The sequence below is a fragment of the Erpetoichthys calabaricus genome, chromosome 7, assembly GCF_900747795.2.
Source record: "Erpetoichthys calabaricus chromosome 7, fErpCal1.3, whole genome shotgun sequence".
Taxonomy (NCBI): Eukaryota; Metazoa; Chordata; class Cladistia; order Polypteriformes; family Polypteridae; genus Erpetoichthys; species Erpetoichthys calabaricus.
Genome location: NC_041400.2, coordinates 49,484,235 through 49,499,570, shown reverse-complemented (window position 1 = coordinate 49,499,570; position 15,336 = coordinate 49,484,235). Strand labels below are relative to the sequence as shown.

The following is a 15,336-nucleotide window of genomic DNA, read 5'->3' as shown; positions in this document are numbered from 1 at the left end:
TTAACTACTGTACTAAGTTTGACAGCCTCTAATAATGATAGGCAACTGTACAATCATGACAAAACAAGTTGGTATTTAATGGACACACTAGCAAACAACCTTGATCTGAATCTTGTAAATCTGCCTCCTATTCCAGTCCTGACCATATCCTCCATCTACAACACAAATATCTCATCATAAACTACTGAAAGCTTTTCATAAAACCTGGCTATGGAATAACCCTACAAATACAGTACATGAAAACCAACCATATGTTCCTAAATAAATGTGTCTGTATCTGTACTTTATGTGATGCACATTCATATCGCTTAAAATATACTGCATCCTCTTTTGTCTTCTGTGTAGCTCTCTGCTAGTTTTGGTTTTGCCCTGATATGTTAATTAACTTCAAATGTCAACTGTTATGTTATAGCCTGGATGTATGTGTTTTGTTCTGTTTTATTATTGTTTGTGTTACATTTCAATTATTATTTTGTATGTTTTTCATGGAATTTCTGTTATGTATATTCATTACTTAGTATTTATGTCCCCGTGACCCTGTGTTCGGATTCAGCGGGTTGGAAAATGGATGGATGGATGGATAGTAATTATGTACTATGTACTGTAAGTTTACATTTGTGCCATGTGTTCTGTGGGTGGAATCCCAAGAAGCAGGACCACCTTCCACCTTTATGTTTGGTGGATAAGACAGCTTACCTCAGGTTGACATTGAGTGTTGCAAGGACTTTATTATAAGTAATGCTGCTTCATTCTGATTTATTGTTTTTTGTTATTATTTTGCTTCTATCTCAGGGTTTCTCTTCTTCAGTTTATGTATCTGGACTTTCTTGCCTTGGATTGACTTTTTAGGCAAATCCTGCTGTTTGGAGCATTCTGTTACAGTTTCCTAATTTTATTAGTAAACTCTTCATTTACAAAGATACCCTGCTTTCATTTGTCTATTCAAGCCAGGGGTTTTATGGTAATCCCTTGTTTTGAGGGGTGTTTTTTTAATATATTTTGGAACTGTTTGAAGTGCTTTGAACTCCCATTTCTGGACCTGCTAGGCCAAAATCCAGCCAGTAATAGTTTGGGCTGGAGCCTGGGTTAAAGTCATAACTGTGCATGTCTGCCATTTAGGTCTTATATCCCTTTTCTGTGTTTTAGACTCCTGTTTACAACATCAGCAAATTTACTTCCCCTCTCTAAGTCTAACTATGAGCCTGCCCTGTGATTTAAATCACACATCTGCCATTCATTGACATCATATAAGACAGGACAGTTCATAGATAAACAGACAGAACTTTATTTGTCTCCAGGGTGAAATTTGGAAATCATGGATTGAGTTGTGTTTTTTAAGCTCTAAATGTAACAGATGACGTCTCACAGGACACAGAAATATAAACTTGAGTTTTGCTTTCCCAAGCTTCCTAGCCAGTTCAACTAAATGATTACTCCCTAGTTCAAATGACTACTCAAGTCTGTGAACTTCAAGGGCTGTAATGTTAAAGTCTCTTTGTAACAGGTTTATACACCTGTTATACTGTATTTTAGCCAATGTTCCTCCTCTGCCTGGGGTTCAAATGTGTCTTATACTGTATGTCTATTTTGATCTCTTTTTTATGTTAATATTGTTGATTCTTTAGTTTCATTATGTCTCTTTTACTAAGTGCCATGAGTTTTCTGGGTGGTCCTTAAGAGGCGGGGTCACCTGCCCATCATTGTCAAGGGACTGCTGCCAGCCCTATAAAGGCTGAGGAAGACTCACAGTCTCTTGCAGTTCATTGTGAATGTGGTGACATTAGTGAGTGTTTCATGTGATTACTGTGCTTATTGTGAGTTACTGGATTTTTGACCCCTTTTGCTCTATATTTTGAGTACTGCTTGGGACTGTGTTTACTATTGGGATTATCCATTTTGTATTCTGTGCTTTTCTACTCTTCTGGGCTTCTTGTTACAGATCATCTTTTTTAAAATAAACCTTTTTATTTATAAAGATTCTTCATTGTCCTTTGTGTGGCTAGTCAGGTTTTGACAATGCATTCCCACTTCCAGTATTTTTGGGACTTTGTGTACTTTAGAACTCTAGTTCATAACACCACCTGAGCTTCCCATTTCCTTAAGCAAGTCCTCTGATCCCAGCTGAGCTAAGGTCCGAAAACATAGATTAGCCAGAAGAAGTTATTGAAAGACACCCTCAAGGCCTACCTTACAAAAGTCAGACCAACATCACTAACTGGGAAACACTATTCAAAGAAAGCCTAGAATGGTGCTACATGAAATGTCAAACATCACTTCATTCCGAGAATGAATGACTCTCTGAGTAATCGAACAAAAGATAGTAGTGGAAGAAGAGGGAGGAGAAAGCATTTTGGTGGAAGCTGCTCCCATACAGAACCTCCTGCCCCTACTGTCCCAAGGTCGGGCCCCTCAGCCATTTCAAATCATATTCATATTCAAATCATATTTGTAAGACCTCTCTTCCAATAGCATCAATCAGTTAGAGAAAAGAGAAATTATTAATATGATACTGTTAGATCAACTTGAAGATGGGGAGGCCTAGCATAGATTGGCATACCTGTGACATCAGCCACCATTAAACCTTCAGCACGGATTATTTTCACCTGGATTACTCCCACATCCTTAAGATTGTGAAAAGACTTCCTGAAGCTCTAGAATGAAAAAAAAAGCAAATTCTCAGTAAAGATATACAATGACTGAGCAATTTTCTGTCACAGCTTTGAGAATCTCACAGAACTGCATTAATATTTTCTAAATCCAAGTTGTTTAATTCTTGTTATATTTTAAGGTTAATGCTGTCGTTAATAGGAAAAGGTGTTGCTTATAACATAGAAATCTAATCTTTTACGTTGGATCACCTGGTATAATTGATTTACATAATATGTTTATGGTGCCATTATAATCACATTTGTCTAATTCTTACTTGCATAAACTAATCAACACGCAAAATGTCGTCACTCAGTGGTGCCATTATTAGTGAATATAATATTCTAATCTTAAAACTATAAATGGAAAACTCGGAAGACATTACATTACACTGACTTTTACAAGATTGTTTAAAAAGCCCCTTTGTCATGCTGTGTTACATAAAACACACACAAGGTGCAGTTTTTACTTTAGTAACAAAATTTAAATTGCATTTAATTTGCATTAATGTTTACTGACAATGGTGAATACATATACTCACATGAGCTGTTTTGTTAAAATTAATGGGAAAAAATTGCATTTTAAGAGGAGCCATGTATTTAATTAATTAGGCGGAAACCTTTACACAAGGCATTTTAAAAACATTTATGATACACCAAATTGTTTTTCCCTGAATGGGAAAGCCAAAAATCCTAAACAAAAGCAACTAATAATATTCAGTTAAATAATTTTATTAGTGAAATCATTAACTAAACTAAAGAATAACCAAACTAATCTAAAAAAACATGGAATATGGAAACCACAGAAAGACACCTTGTAGTAACTAATTTATACAAAAAGAAACTTTGAGTAAACATATTTAAAAATGGACAAATAATTATTAACCAGTCTAAGGAAAAAAGAAAGATTAACTTGAGAAAAATCATTACTTCCCAAAAACAAACAAAAGATCTACAAATCCAAAATACAGATTTAAATAGCAAAACCAGAAGAATTGCCATTTAGCTTAAAATAGTAAAACAAGCAAATATCAAACCAGAAATCCAAACCTAATAACAAAACAAAAATCAGGAAACACACAATGTGTTTTAAATTTGTGGGGTTTTCCTGTTCCTTAATAGAGTGGGAAAAAAACTTAAATTGTCCCTAGGTATTATGGGAAGAGGTGAGTTTTCAAGAAGCACCTGAAACTCAGTGGACTACAAAAAGTTGCTAACAATGAACAATGAAATGAGAGACTTGTATCACAACAACAAGAACTGAGAGCTGGAAATCATTTTTAATGGACCTGGATAGAGAAGGCAAAGGAAACAGGAAGGAGGCTTTGTGAAGAAACATAATTAGAGAACAGGCAGTGAGAAGAGCAGATCTACACAGAGATGTTGGTCAGGCAGGGCAACAATTTTTATCTGGATACTAGCAGCAAGGAGAAGAGAGAGAGAGAGAGAGAGATAGAGAAGTGATATGAGAGACAATACATCATTTGGACAGTAAACTTCTGGATAAGACAGAAAGATTGGATTGAGGATGTGCTTTGCTTTTTAAAATGAGGGTTGAACTGACTCAGCTTGGATACAACAAAAGTCTGAAGAAGATCTTCAGTCACATAAGTACTGTGAGCACTGAGAAGTCAACAAGGAGGAGTGCTGAGTGTAGGTGTCCTTTTAGGTGAAGCCAACATCCTTGAGAGTGATTCTGTCTACAAAAAAATACTGAGAAAAAAGGAGCTGTCGATTGAGAGGCAGAAAAATAAGTAAAGATGTTCAGTTTAAGATGATGGTTAATCATCCATGAAGAGGTGATAGAGTGGGAGCTGAAGATCTAGGTCAAAGATTGAGGACTGAATGAGGAAAATGAAAGAAAAATCTAGGTATCACTTATGTAAAGGTGACAAAAGAAATAAAATTATAATAGAAAAAGAAATATCATCAGTGATTGACTAAGAGAAAGAAATTGTCAGCATTTGTGGGGTGTTGTGGAAACTGTTTGAATTATACTGGAAACTATTCTAAAAGAGTGTTATTAATTTGTATTTTAAATTTTGTAATTCATGCTATTATATATAAAGGGGAAAGCTTTGAAAATCACAGGAGTTACATACTAAAATGTTTAAAAGTATTTATTTCAGTATATATATGAGAGGTCAAATAACTGGATTTTAAACAAATTAATAAAATACTGGGAACCTTCTCCAATTCTCAGTTCCTACCCCAACCCTGTTATAAATGGTGAAGAAAAATATTGAAGGTGGCAGGTTATTCATGAGGGTGAACAGCAAGCTTACAACTAGGCTAGAAACCTAAAATACTGAGAAGCAAAGTAAAAGATTTGAAAGATCTTCAAAATCATCCTTTAAAACAATCTAGCTTCAAACTAGCTGAGCAACTGATACACACTTATTAATACTAGATATGAGTCATGCATTGATTTACAACATATAGGGTCTGGAAAAAAAAAAACAGCTATACAAAGATATTAAAAGGCAGAGACTTATAAAGCCTCACTTCCAGTAAGTGCTTATTGGTCACAACAATATCTAAAGAGATGTCAAACATGCGGGTATTATCAGTGTCTTAAGGGGACCATATTAACCTCTTTGGCGTTAACCATGGGCATAACTCGGGCTCAGAATTCCATGTAATTACGGTTAAGTCTGTGTCAGACTTGAGAAAATGACAAGTAATGAACCTCTTTACTGTGTTAAGCCTGAATAATGCTCAGGACAGTATTCTGCTGCCATCTACTGGATTAAATAGCATTATGCTGCTAAGAATATTTCTGAATGTTTTGCTACTGTAAGGTAACTCATCAATATTCATGAGGGGGTGGAGCCTTCATCCAAAAACACAATGGCGTGTAAACGATAAGCTGTAAGTTAATTTTAGGACAAACTGAAACTGATTTTACTGTATTTATGATGATGTTTTGGTGTTTACATGTTTCTGTCAGACATAATAAGGTTTCGGACATATTTTCCCAGTGGTAAACAAAATGCCAAGGTGGGTACAGGAGCCTAGTAGGGAATTGGAGTGGTGTTACAATGTCTGGCATTTTCCTTTCCTGTTCCCATACAGAGCTCACAAACCTGGTAGACAAAGCCTGCTTGGAAACAAAAGAAGAGAAGACAGCAGGATGTCACACGTCTTAAGGCCACAGTTTCTGAATTCAGTCCAGGGGGGTCCCTGCGGCTGAAGGTTTTGTTCCAACGATTTTCATAATCAGTCATTTTCAATCTAATTAATCTCATGTTTTAATTAAATAGACACTTTCACTTATTCTGCTTTTAGAAAAGAACAGTGGTACATTATTTAAAATTTATAAGAAGTTTAGAAATATTTATATTTGGGCATTGCTTTATGCTGTTAACTTTCTCTTGCCGTTTTAATTTTAATTCACCATTATCTGCTGAGTTTGCTCCCTTAATTGTTTCCTAATAATGCCAGTAAAGTAGATGCCAGGGTATTATGTTTTGTAAAATGCCCCTATTTGCTTATAAAATGCTCCTGGATTTTCAGTTAATGGAGGCATAAATTGTCCCTAAACGATTTCCTACCCTGCTGTTGGTTCATGAATGGCCGTGCCTGATGATAGGCTTGTGTCCTACCCATTACTTATTCCTGCCTTGTGTACGATCATGCTGTAATAGGATTTGACATCAGAGGTTTTCAACTGGATTAAGCGAGTTTGATGATAGATGGATTAGTGGATGGACAGGTTGTTGATCCTTCTCTTACAATTATGAGTTTTCAATTAAAGGTTTCCTACTAAAGATGGTAATAAGCCTTTAAGCAATCAACCTTTAAGGAATCGTCCTCTATTGAAAAAATTGCACTTCTCAGTAGCTTGGGGTCCATCAGAAGGGTTTTTCTTTGTAGACTGAACCAAGGCAAAACTTTACTTACACTACAAACAAATGCATTTAATCGATCACAAAATGGTTGCTAAAAAGGATAAAGTTGTCATGTTCGGAGACATTACCAAGGTTCAAACTTCAAGCAAAACTGTTGGGGGCCACACAAAGAAATATATTGTGTATTATTTATTTACCTTGTAAGTAAGCTGAGAGTACAATTTACTAGAGAATGTCACACCAGCCATTACTGAATATTTTTTGGGCAAGAAGAAAATGAGGATACCAAGTGGGCAATGGGAAACTTAAAGGAGATGCAGGAATTTACTGCAATATGCACATTCTGAGAGCATTCTTCACAAATATGAGCTGTGAGGTAGAACAGCAAGATGGTAGCCAGTTTTCACAAAACAGAGCATCAAAGCCTATATACATTTTGCAATAATACATAATTAATGTCTCAAACTATGTGAGAAAATGTCTTGTGGTCTGACGAGGTGTAAAGTTTTAGCTTTAACTTACAAAGATATATTTGCATAAAGCCAACACAGCTCATAACACACGGAATAAAGTACCCACTGTAAAGTAGGCTGGTGGCAGGATCATACTTGTATTATGGGATGCTTCTTTGAAGAAGAGATAAGAGCTCCGGTCAGCATAAAACAGTAAGATGAATACCTCCTGTTAGAGAAAAATGTACTTGAAACTGTCTGACTGCATAACTAGGACATCCTGACTTCACTTTTACAAGCATATTTTAGATTAGAAAATGAGAACACATATAACATTTAACTTGCAAATTTCATGCAAATGAAATGTTTTATTTCTTATACTGTACTTAGGACTTTTAATATGTTCAACTAGTTTCGGACTTTTAAATGTGGAGTCCTAGATTACTCAGTCTCGTTTTCTTCTGCTGCTCTGTACTGTATGTAGTAAGTACATATTTTTCCATAGGTGGATTTCTAATCTGTTATGTTACCTCGGCAGAAAGAGACATACAATGCATCCAAGTACTGTGAATGTTACTAACATCCTTGTCTATTTCAGATATAGTACACTCATTCAGTTTGAAAACTTGCCCTATTATTTCCACTTTTGCTTGCAAACTCTAAGAAGATCCTTCTTTTTATGTGAGGCACAGAAGTTGGAAAATGTGTTGGTTCAATAGTAATAGCGACAACAAAAGCAGAACCAGACATAAATGAAAATCACCATGTACAAGTAGTACTGATCGTACCCCACAGTGGCAAGTGCATAACTAAAAGCAAAGCAATATATCTGGGGAGCTTCTGTGGTTTGTGGTGTGAGCCTTGGTGGTCTCTGGGCATTTTGCATGAATTTGTTCTACTGTCATAGACTACATACGTTTATTTTTTCTACATAAAGCAGATATCTGGAAGTAAATGGTAAGCTAAATTATTATAGGGAATTCAGGGGCCACCAGCATATGCCATATACTTTGCATTATTAGACAAACAGGATTCATATTGAAATTTGTGTTGTACCTAGTCACTGTGAATCAGCTCAGGAATATTTTTATTTTCTTAAATACACCCCTAATTGGTACTTTGGGATATGTCTGATTTAATTTAAAGATAGGTACTTAAGAGCTTGGTGGAGTTTTTAGCATTGCTGCCTCATGGATCCAGCATCTCGTGTCTGGTCATTGTTTGAGTGCAGTTTGCACTTTCCCTGAATATCGGTGTAGATTTTCATCCCAGATCCCAAAGGATGTGTAGGTTTGGCTAACTGACTATTTAAAATTGGCCTGATGTATGTGAGTGATCTGCGGTGGGCTGGCGCCCTGCCCGGGGTTTGTTTCCTGCCTTGTGCCCTGTGTTGGCTGGGATTGGCTCCAGCAGACCCCCGTGACCCTGTAGTTAGGATATAGCGGGTTGGATAATGGATAGATAGATGTGAGTGATTCTGCAATGGGTTGCCCCGCTATCCAAGGCTGCTTTCTACCTTCTGCCTAGTGTTGCCTTTTGTAGGCCTCAGCCTTCTTCAACCCTGTACTGGTTTAAGCGGGATTGATAATGTTAGAATTACTCAAGAAAAAATGACAAAAATACTGTAGGTTATACAGTCCTATTGAGATTATGGGTTCAAAATATTTAAAGTAGAGATCTGGAGGTCCCAGCTTGGCATTGTGAGCTACTTTATTTATGTGAAAAAACATTTTACCACCTTGTGAAAAATTTATACAAGCCAGCCCAAATGGTTACGTGTGTCTTTTTCATGCATTGAAAGTGATAGGTACCATCAACCTTTTTGATTAATTACATGAGATGAAAAACTTATATCATGTCTTACTTTAGTGCTCATTATTGGAGATTCCATAGTTTAGAATGTCAAAATTCCTGGCAATGTAAGCGAAACAGTAAAAGTAATATGCCTCTCTGGAGCCTGGCATTTCCATTTTATTGTTGCTTGTTGCCACATAATGCTGATAGTTTTCAGTAATGTTAAAAGTGGTCTTGATGTTAAAAGTGGTGCTCCTCAGGGATCAGTGCTAGGCCCATTGCTGTTTTTACTATACTGTATATAAGCAAACTGGATAAAAAAAAACACTGCTTAATTTTGCAGATAATACTAGACCAGATAGAATGGCAAATAATGAAGTATCAACCCAATCAATAGAAACAGACTTGGACAGAATACAGGCTTGGGCAGATTTGTGACAGATGAATTTTAATGTAAATAAAAGATTTTATACATAGTAAATAAAAACGTTTAACTTGAATACACAATGGGAGGTCTGAAATTTGAAAGTTTAATTTATGAGAAAGTCCAAGGAGTCACAGTGGACTAATCACTACAGTATATAAATCACACAGTGTATAGGAGCCATTAAAAAGGCAAATTGAATGTTAGGTTATATAGAATAATGTGTAGAGTATAAGCCAAGGGAAATTATTCTTAAGCTATATAACCCGTTAAAAATGTCTCATGTTTTATTTTGATTTCCATAAATTCCTAAAATTCATTATGCAGTTGATTTTGCAAGTGCAAAACTTATTAAAATAGTTTTTGGGTGTTGTAATTTTTTTTTTCAGATGGAAGACATGGAATATTGCTCTGTAAAGCCTTGTCCATGCTTCCATGTTTACCTGTCCTTTTTTTCAACCGCTGCATAATGAAAATAGTCTTTAACATAACAGTAAAATAAGTTCTATGTGTGCCACTTGTTCTTGGAGGAGTGTAGCGCATTTGTTAAAAACATGCCACACTACATATTTTCCCCACAAAGACATACCAAAATGCCCAATTGTGCACATTACTGTGTTTTTTTTTTTTCACAGGAAAACTAACTACATAGAAAATCCCTTCTTATTACCTAGCAATCGTCCTTTGCTAGTTCCTTGATTCCTGTAGATGAGGGAGGTGATATGCAAACCCAAAGCACCATGGCGCTCCAGGTTTCACTTCTGTGTCTGACATATCTTTAGGACTGTGACTATCAAAACTCTCATCATAATAGGCAAAGTGGATAGCATACTACCAAAACAATCACAACATATGTTTAACAGCTGAATAAAATTTCTACACGACAGGAAATTAGACAGATATTTTTTTATTAACAGATAAATAATAAATGACAGGCAGACACATGTAGAATTAATGCAGGAAAATGTTTCCTGACAAGAACTAAACATCTTTCTTTTCACACATTTTTATGCAAAGCAAAACACAGAGTTTTACTGTGAATTCAACTTTGTACATATTGTTTTCCTCCTCAGTAGTTACATGTTATACTAGTTACACTAGTTATGTGACACAGGTCAAATTTTCAAAATTGTGAAAGGAATTAGCATAGTAAATCCCAGCTATTGCTATAAATGTGAGGTATTAAATAGAAGTTCCAAATTAATGTACACAAAAGCAAAAACTGAAAAAAGTATGTTTTATACCTTATAGGATTATAGGGAGAAAATGTAGTGTATAGCGGGTTACATTTCTTTTCTGCTGGTTAGTGAATTAGAATGATTTAAAATTACAGAATTTGTAAATAATTGAAAAGATTTTTTGGGAACAGTTTATATGTTTCAAGAAAGGTAGTCTACACTATGACTGGAGTGGATTATATATTTTATCTAGAAGTGGGGCTACAAAAATTGGCTGTTCAATTACAAGATCATTTACAGAAATGGATTAAAGTTTCCAGTTTTGTGTTTTGTCATGCATGTGTGTCTGAGGAATACCTTCCTGGTTCTGGTGAGGAAAGCAGTTCCACCCCAGTACGAGAGGGGGTGCTGGTGCTTCTCCTTTCTCCTCTGTGGCCAAGAAAAGATGCCCAAGAAGGATGGCTGACTCTGCCCACCCAAGGAATGCCTCGCCCCTTCTGGTCTCCACCCTATTAAGCTGGCCCATTCCCGGAAGGTAGCTTCAGACAGTCAACTGAAATTCATGAAGGACAGAGCTCCCAAATGCTTCCCCTTGTGAACTGAATCACACATTGTTTTTGTTTGTACTGTTTAGGTTAATACTAAAAGGAATTACCAGGGTGGTACTACAACCTTTCCTTGGTATTTCAATTTGTCTGCTTTCCTGGCCACCATTACAACATATAAAAACTATTACTCATAAATATTAATGATAATCTGTAAGTCACCTCAAAAAATCAGGGGCACCCTTCATAAACATTTTCCATAATACCTTACTTGAACATGATACCCAAAGGACCCTTAATTCAGTCAAGATTGTATTTTTCAGAAGTACTTTAGACCCCCAAGATATTTTTAACACCAGTAATGCTCTTAACTGGACTTTTATTTTTTATTTTTTCCATTGTCAGCTGTTTAGGTCCTCTGTTGGGTGGATCTTCCCCAAACAATTTCTTTACATTTTGGCCAAAGTTATGGATATCTCTGTTAGTACTCATGTGATAAAATATGTGGTTATATAGGTAAGTGTGGCACAGTTATAGATCTAGTTATAGATACAACTTGATATACCCCAGCCTTTGTCCTCAGGCAGAAGCTGGATGTTAAAAGTCTAGAACATACCACAGAGTAACCACATCAGAAGGTTAAGAACGATGACCCTACGTGGGAAAGCTGGAAAATCATCCAAAAAGAACACCTCTTCACTTGTCAGCCAACCCATGAGTACAAAAGGAGTGAAGAAGGAAGAGGTGGCAGTTGACTGTTTGGGAAAGGAACTCTGATCCCAAGACTGCTTTGGACATTCTGAATTGAGAAGTAGCAGGATACTCTGGACTTAAACTTCAGCACTTAACTTTTTGGTTAAAGCTGATTTGTTTCTAAATAAACTTAACCAGTTTGGCTGGATATTTCTTTCACCCCGGCAAAAGAGTAAACTGATTTTAATTGAACTGAACGTAATCAGGACCTCACAGAAGTTTAACAAGTCTCTAGTGTAAAAATAATTCCCAAATCCTTACATAACACTATTAATAATGATAGGCTGCACAGAATTATTAATATGGTACTGTATGTTTAAATATCCATCTTTTAAACTGATAAGAGCTATTTAGGATAATTAGGATATAGCTGCAAACCAAAAATACAAGATGAATGAATTCAGAATATTCATTCACTGCAACAGTATCTGTCAACAATAAAAAATGAAATGACTGTGTAAGAAAAATATGCAAGTTTATTTGTCTACATTAAGAATCCTAGCACTTGAAACATGAGTCTTAATTTTTGAGCAAAAAGAAGAAGAAGAAGAAAGCTGGCTAAAATGAAAAGGCTTCAAAGAAATGGAAGAAGAATTCTTCAATTTATTTCTTTCCTCTTCCCGCAATAACCCTCTTAGATACTCGGAGGAGTAATTATCATTTGAATTTTCAAGTCAGAGCTAGGTTACAGACTTAATTTATTATAAACTCTGACAGCTCAAGCCTGTTACATGTGATATTATTGTAGGGACCCTTGAAAAAAGTCCTGCTGAATATAACGTTAATACATGATTTATCAGTAGATACACTGGCTTGTTATTTATGATTATTGGGAATGGCCTCAAAACCTGGATGATTTCTGAAGCCTGAAAATTTCCATAGCAGAGGAATTTCTGATTTGCTGTGAATCCCTTTCAGACCTCTCAATAGACAGGGAAAGAGATTGAAATGCTCTGGAGATGAGTCCTCTTTATTTTTTTAATGAAAGGCTGTATAATATATTTTTTGCTGTTCGGCTGCAGCAGCTGTCACAGAAAGCGGTTCCGTTCAGCTCTATTATAGGAGAAGCAATACCCCATCCTATGGCACAGAGATACACAGAGGGGCCAGCGGCTGATTGACAGCTTGTCACCATGACGTCTTATTCCATCTCTGTTATGGAGAAAATTAATGTCACAGCACCAGCCTTATGACTCGCTGTCATCTTAGAACTGCTCACCTTTTATCAGTGCTCTAAATAACATTTCAAGCCCATCGTCTCATAGTGGACAATCCGGTCAGGGGACATTAAATCGGATGACTGTGAAATGTCATAATGAAAATGGAATGCTAACAGCTTCTTTTCTCTAGCGAGCTTCACTGGTTTTTAGGCAAGTGACAAGCAGAGCAGGGGTTGGGTGCCAACACTTCACCAGGGGTCAGTGGGCCTAGCGTCCATTAATGTCCATTAAACAAAACTCAAGTCTTGTACTGACGCAGGCTTTCAGCGTATGTGCATGAAATTAGGAGGAGAGGAAAAAAAAAGACAGGTGGCTAGAAAAAACAAACACTCGTGTAAATACAGATACTTTGCCTCAGCAAGCAACTCAAACAATTATTTTTACTGTTAGAGTTTGGCAAAAATGTGTTTAAAATATGTATTATAATTTACAAATAAATTGGTTTATAAGCATTAAAGAATTCACATAAAGGACAAATAAAGGCAAGTAAAAACTATAAAAACTACAGAATGCCTTTGATTGCTATACGTATTTTCAAAAGTGGAATTAGTGTCATCTACTTGACCCTACACTAGATTAGGCCAGATACTGTAGATAATGAATCAGAGATGTAATAATCAGAGATATTCATTTGTAAGGATATATGTAAATATTCAAAATAAAGACTGAAAAAGCATCTTCCTCCAGAGATTATTTAAAACCTACAATAAGTAAAGTTGACAAAAATGTTATGTGTTAAAACACTAAATCCTTGACAGGACCCTGAACCTTTCCAAGCAATAACAATTGCAGCCAAGACACCAGTCCACAGACGCCACATTAATTCACTTATTCACTTACATTTAGTCATATTTAGCATAAAATAAAACAAAATGCTTTCAGTGATCAAAATTGCTGGTAACAGCACCAGAGACCTGGGTTCAGACACTAGCGTGGCCACTGACCACATTCTCCCGTTATTTGCATGGATTTTCTTCTGGGCAATCCAGTTTTGTCTCACATCCCAAATAAATACCAGTTAGGTAGACTGGTGACTCTAAAATGCCCTGGTATATGCAAAGGAACTAGTGATGCGCTGATTCCAAAAGCAGAGTTCTTTGTGTCCAATAAATCTGGATTAAGCTGTATCTTTTTAGAACCCTGTACTGGAATGAGTGTGTTCAGAAAATAATGTAAGTAATGAATTAACAGATTCAAAATCATCTGCCATATTTCCACATATGCATTAGGAGTAATTGTATTTTTATTCATAATAAGTATATAGGCTATAGATAATGTAAAGGTGGAAGAAGGCAGAAGGGCTGATAGCTAATCATACCACAAGCAGCTGTCAGCCAAGTTTTTTTGTTGTAAAATTTTGGAGCTGAAGCACACCCACGGCGAGACTGAAATGTTTTGTGTCTTTTCTTGCAGTTGTTGTCTGCTATATTCTATTAAGTCACAAATCTTGTTAAGGAGTTAAACCCTTCTTTCCTCACAATCTTTTGTACTGGGTTGTGTGCTCTTTTTCATTCTGCAGATCAGTATATGTATGCACTTTTCATATAATCTCATGAGCTCAGAAAGGCATTTTAATTTTTCCTTGCCATGCTAACAATATTTAAATCCACTACAACGTTTATGTGTACAAGCACCAGGTGGGTGTGCGTAATGGGCATGACAGCTACCCATAACTGCCATCAACCACATGCAGTTTTGCTGTAAAATGTAGAAAACGCATTCCACCCGCACCTAAACCCTCATGTTTTGTGACTTTGTAGCAGTTTCTGACAGTCATACCCCATTAAGATATGTAAAACTGATGTGAGTTTAAATTTCACCATCACACCCTTCGACTTTTTTGCTATACCGCGAGCTCTTCATCATCCTGCAGCTCTGCATATGTATACAATTTACCTGTTATATGTAAAGAGAATAAAATCATAACAGTGTTTTAATTTTCTTTAGTCCAGCATACAGTGAAATTGTAACATTAAGGACACACAAACTACATATTTATATATGCCATAATGTAATTTAAATGCTGATACTATGTACTGTATACAGGGGGAGACTGAATAGTTGCCCTGTGCATATTTGGGCATCCCTGTTTATATTCACATTCCAAAAGACAAAACATGTCTGGCACAGTATGAGTGAGTGTGAGTGTATGCATTGGTATGGCCTGCAATAAAATGTTTTTACCTTTCTGTTATTGCAGGTAAGATAGGCATTATGGCTCTGTAATGTAAGGAGTGGTTGATAATTAGATATTATTTAATCAAAGTCATACATTGTTAATTGTGGCCATGCCTAGAGATGTAATGGAATAAATAACTGTATTACTGAAAATAAGTCAAGCTGATTGAACCCTAAAAGAACAAAACAAATACATTTTATTATTTTTTTATTTTTCAAAAAATGCCTTCTATTAAATTTCAAGTGTGATAACTCCATTCGTGTATGAGTTGTACAAGCGCCCAAAGACAGCTGAT

At 36.0% G+C, this 15,336-nt stretch overlaps 1 protein-coding gene across 7 annotated transcripts in view; it reads right to left on the bottom strand.

Annotated features, from left to right (window-relative positions):
• The window catches only part of mctp1a (multiple C2 domains, transmembrane 1a), an 890,372-nt gene that overhangs the window by 371,463 nt on the left and 503,573 nt on the right, over positions 1-15,336 (bottom strand). For all 7 annotated transcript variants that reach the window (XM_051929433.1, XM_051929436.1, XM_051929434.1 and 4 more), the window contains one exon: positions 2,558-2,651. In XM_051929433.1, coding sequence (XP_051785393.1) covers positions 2,558-2,651 — 94 coding nt within the window. The remainder of the gene's footprint in view (positions 1-2,557; positions 2,652-15,336) is intronic.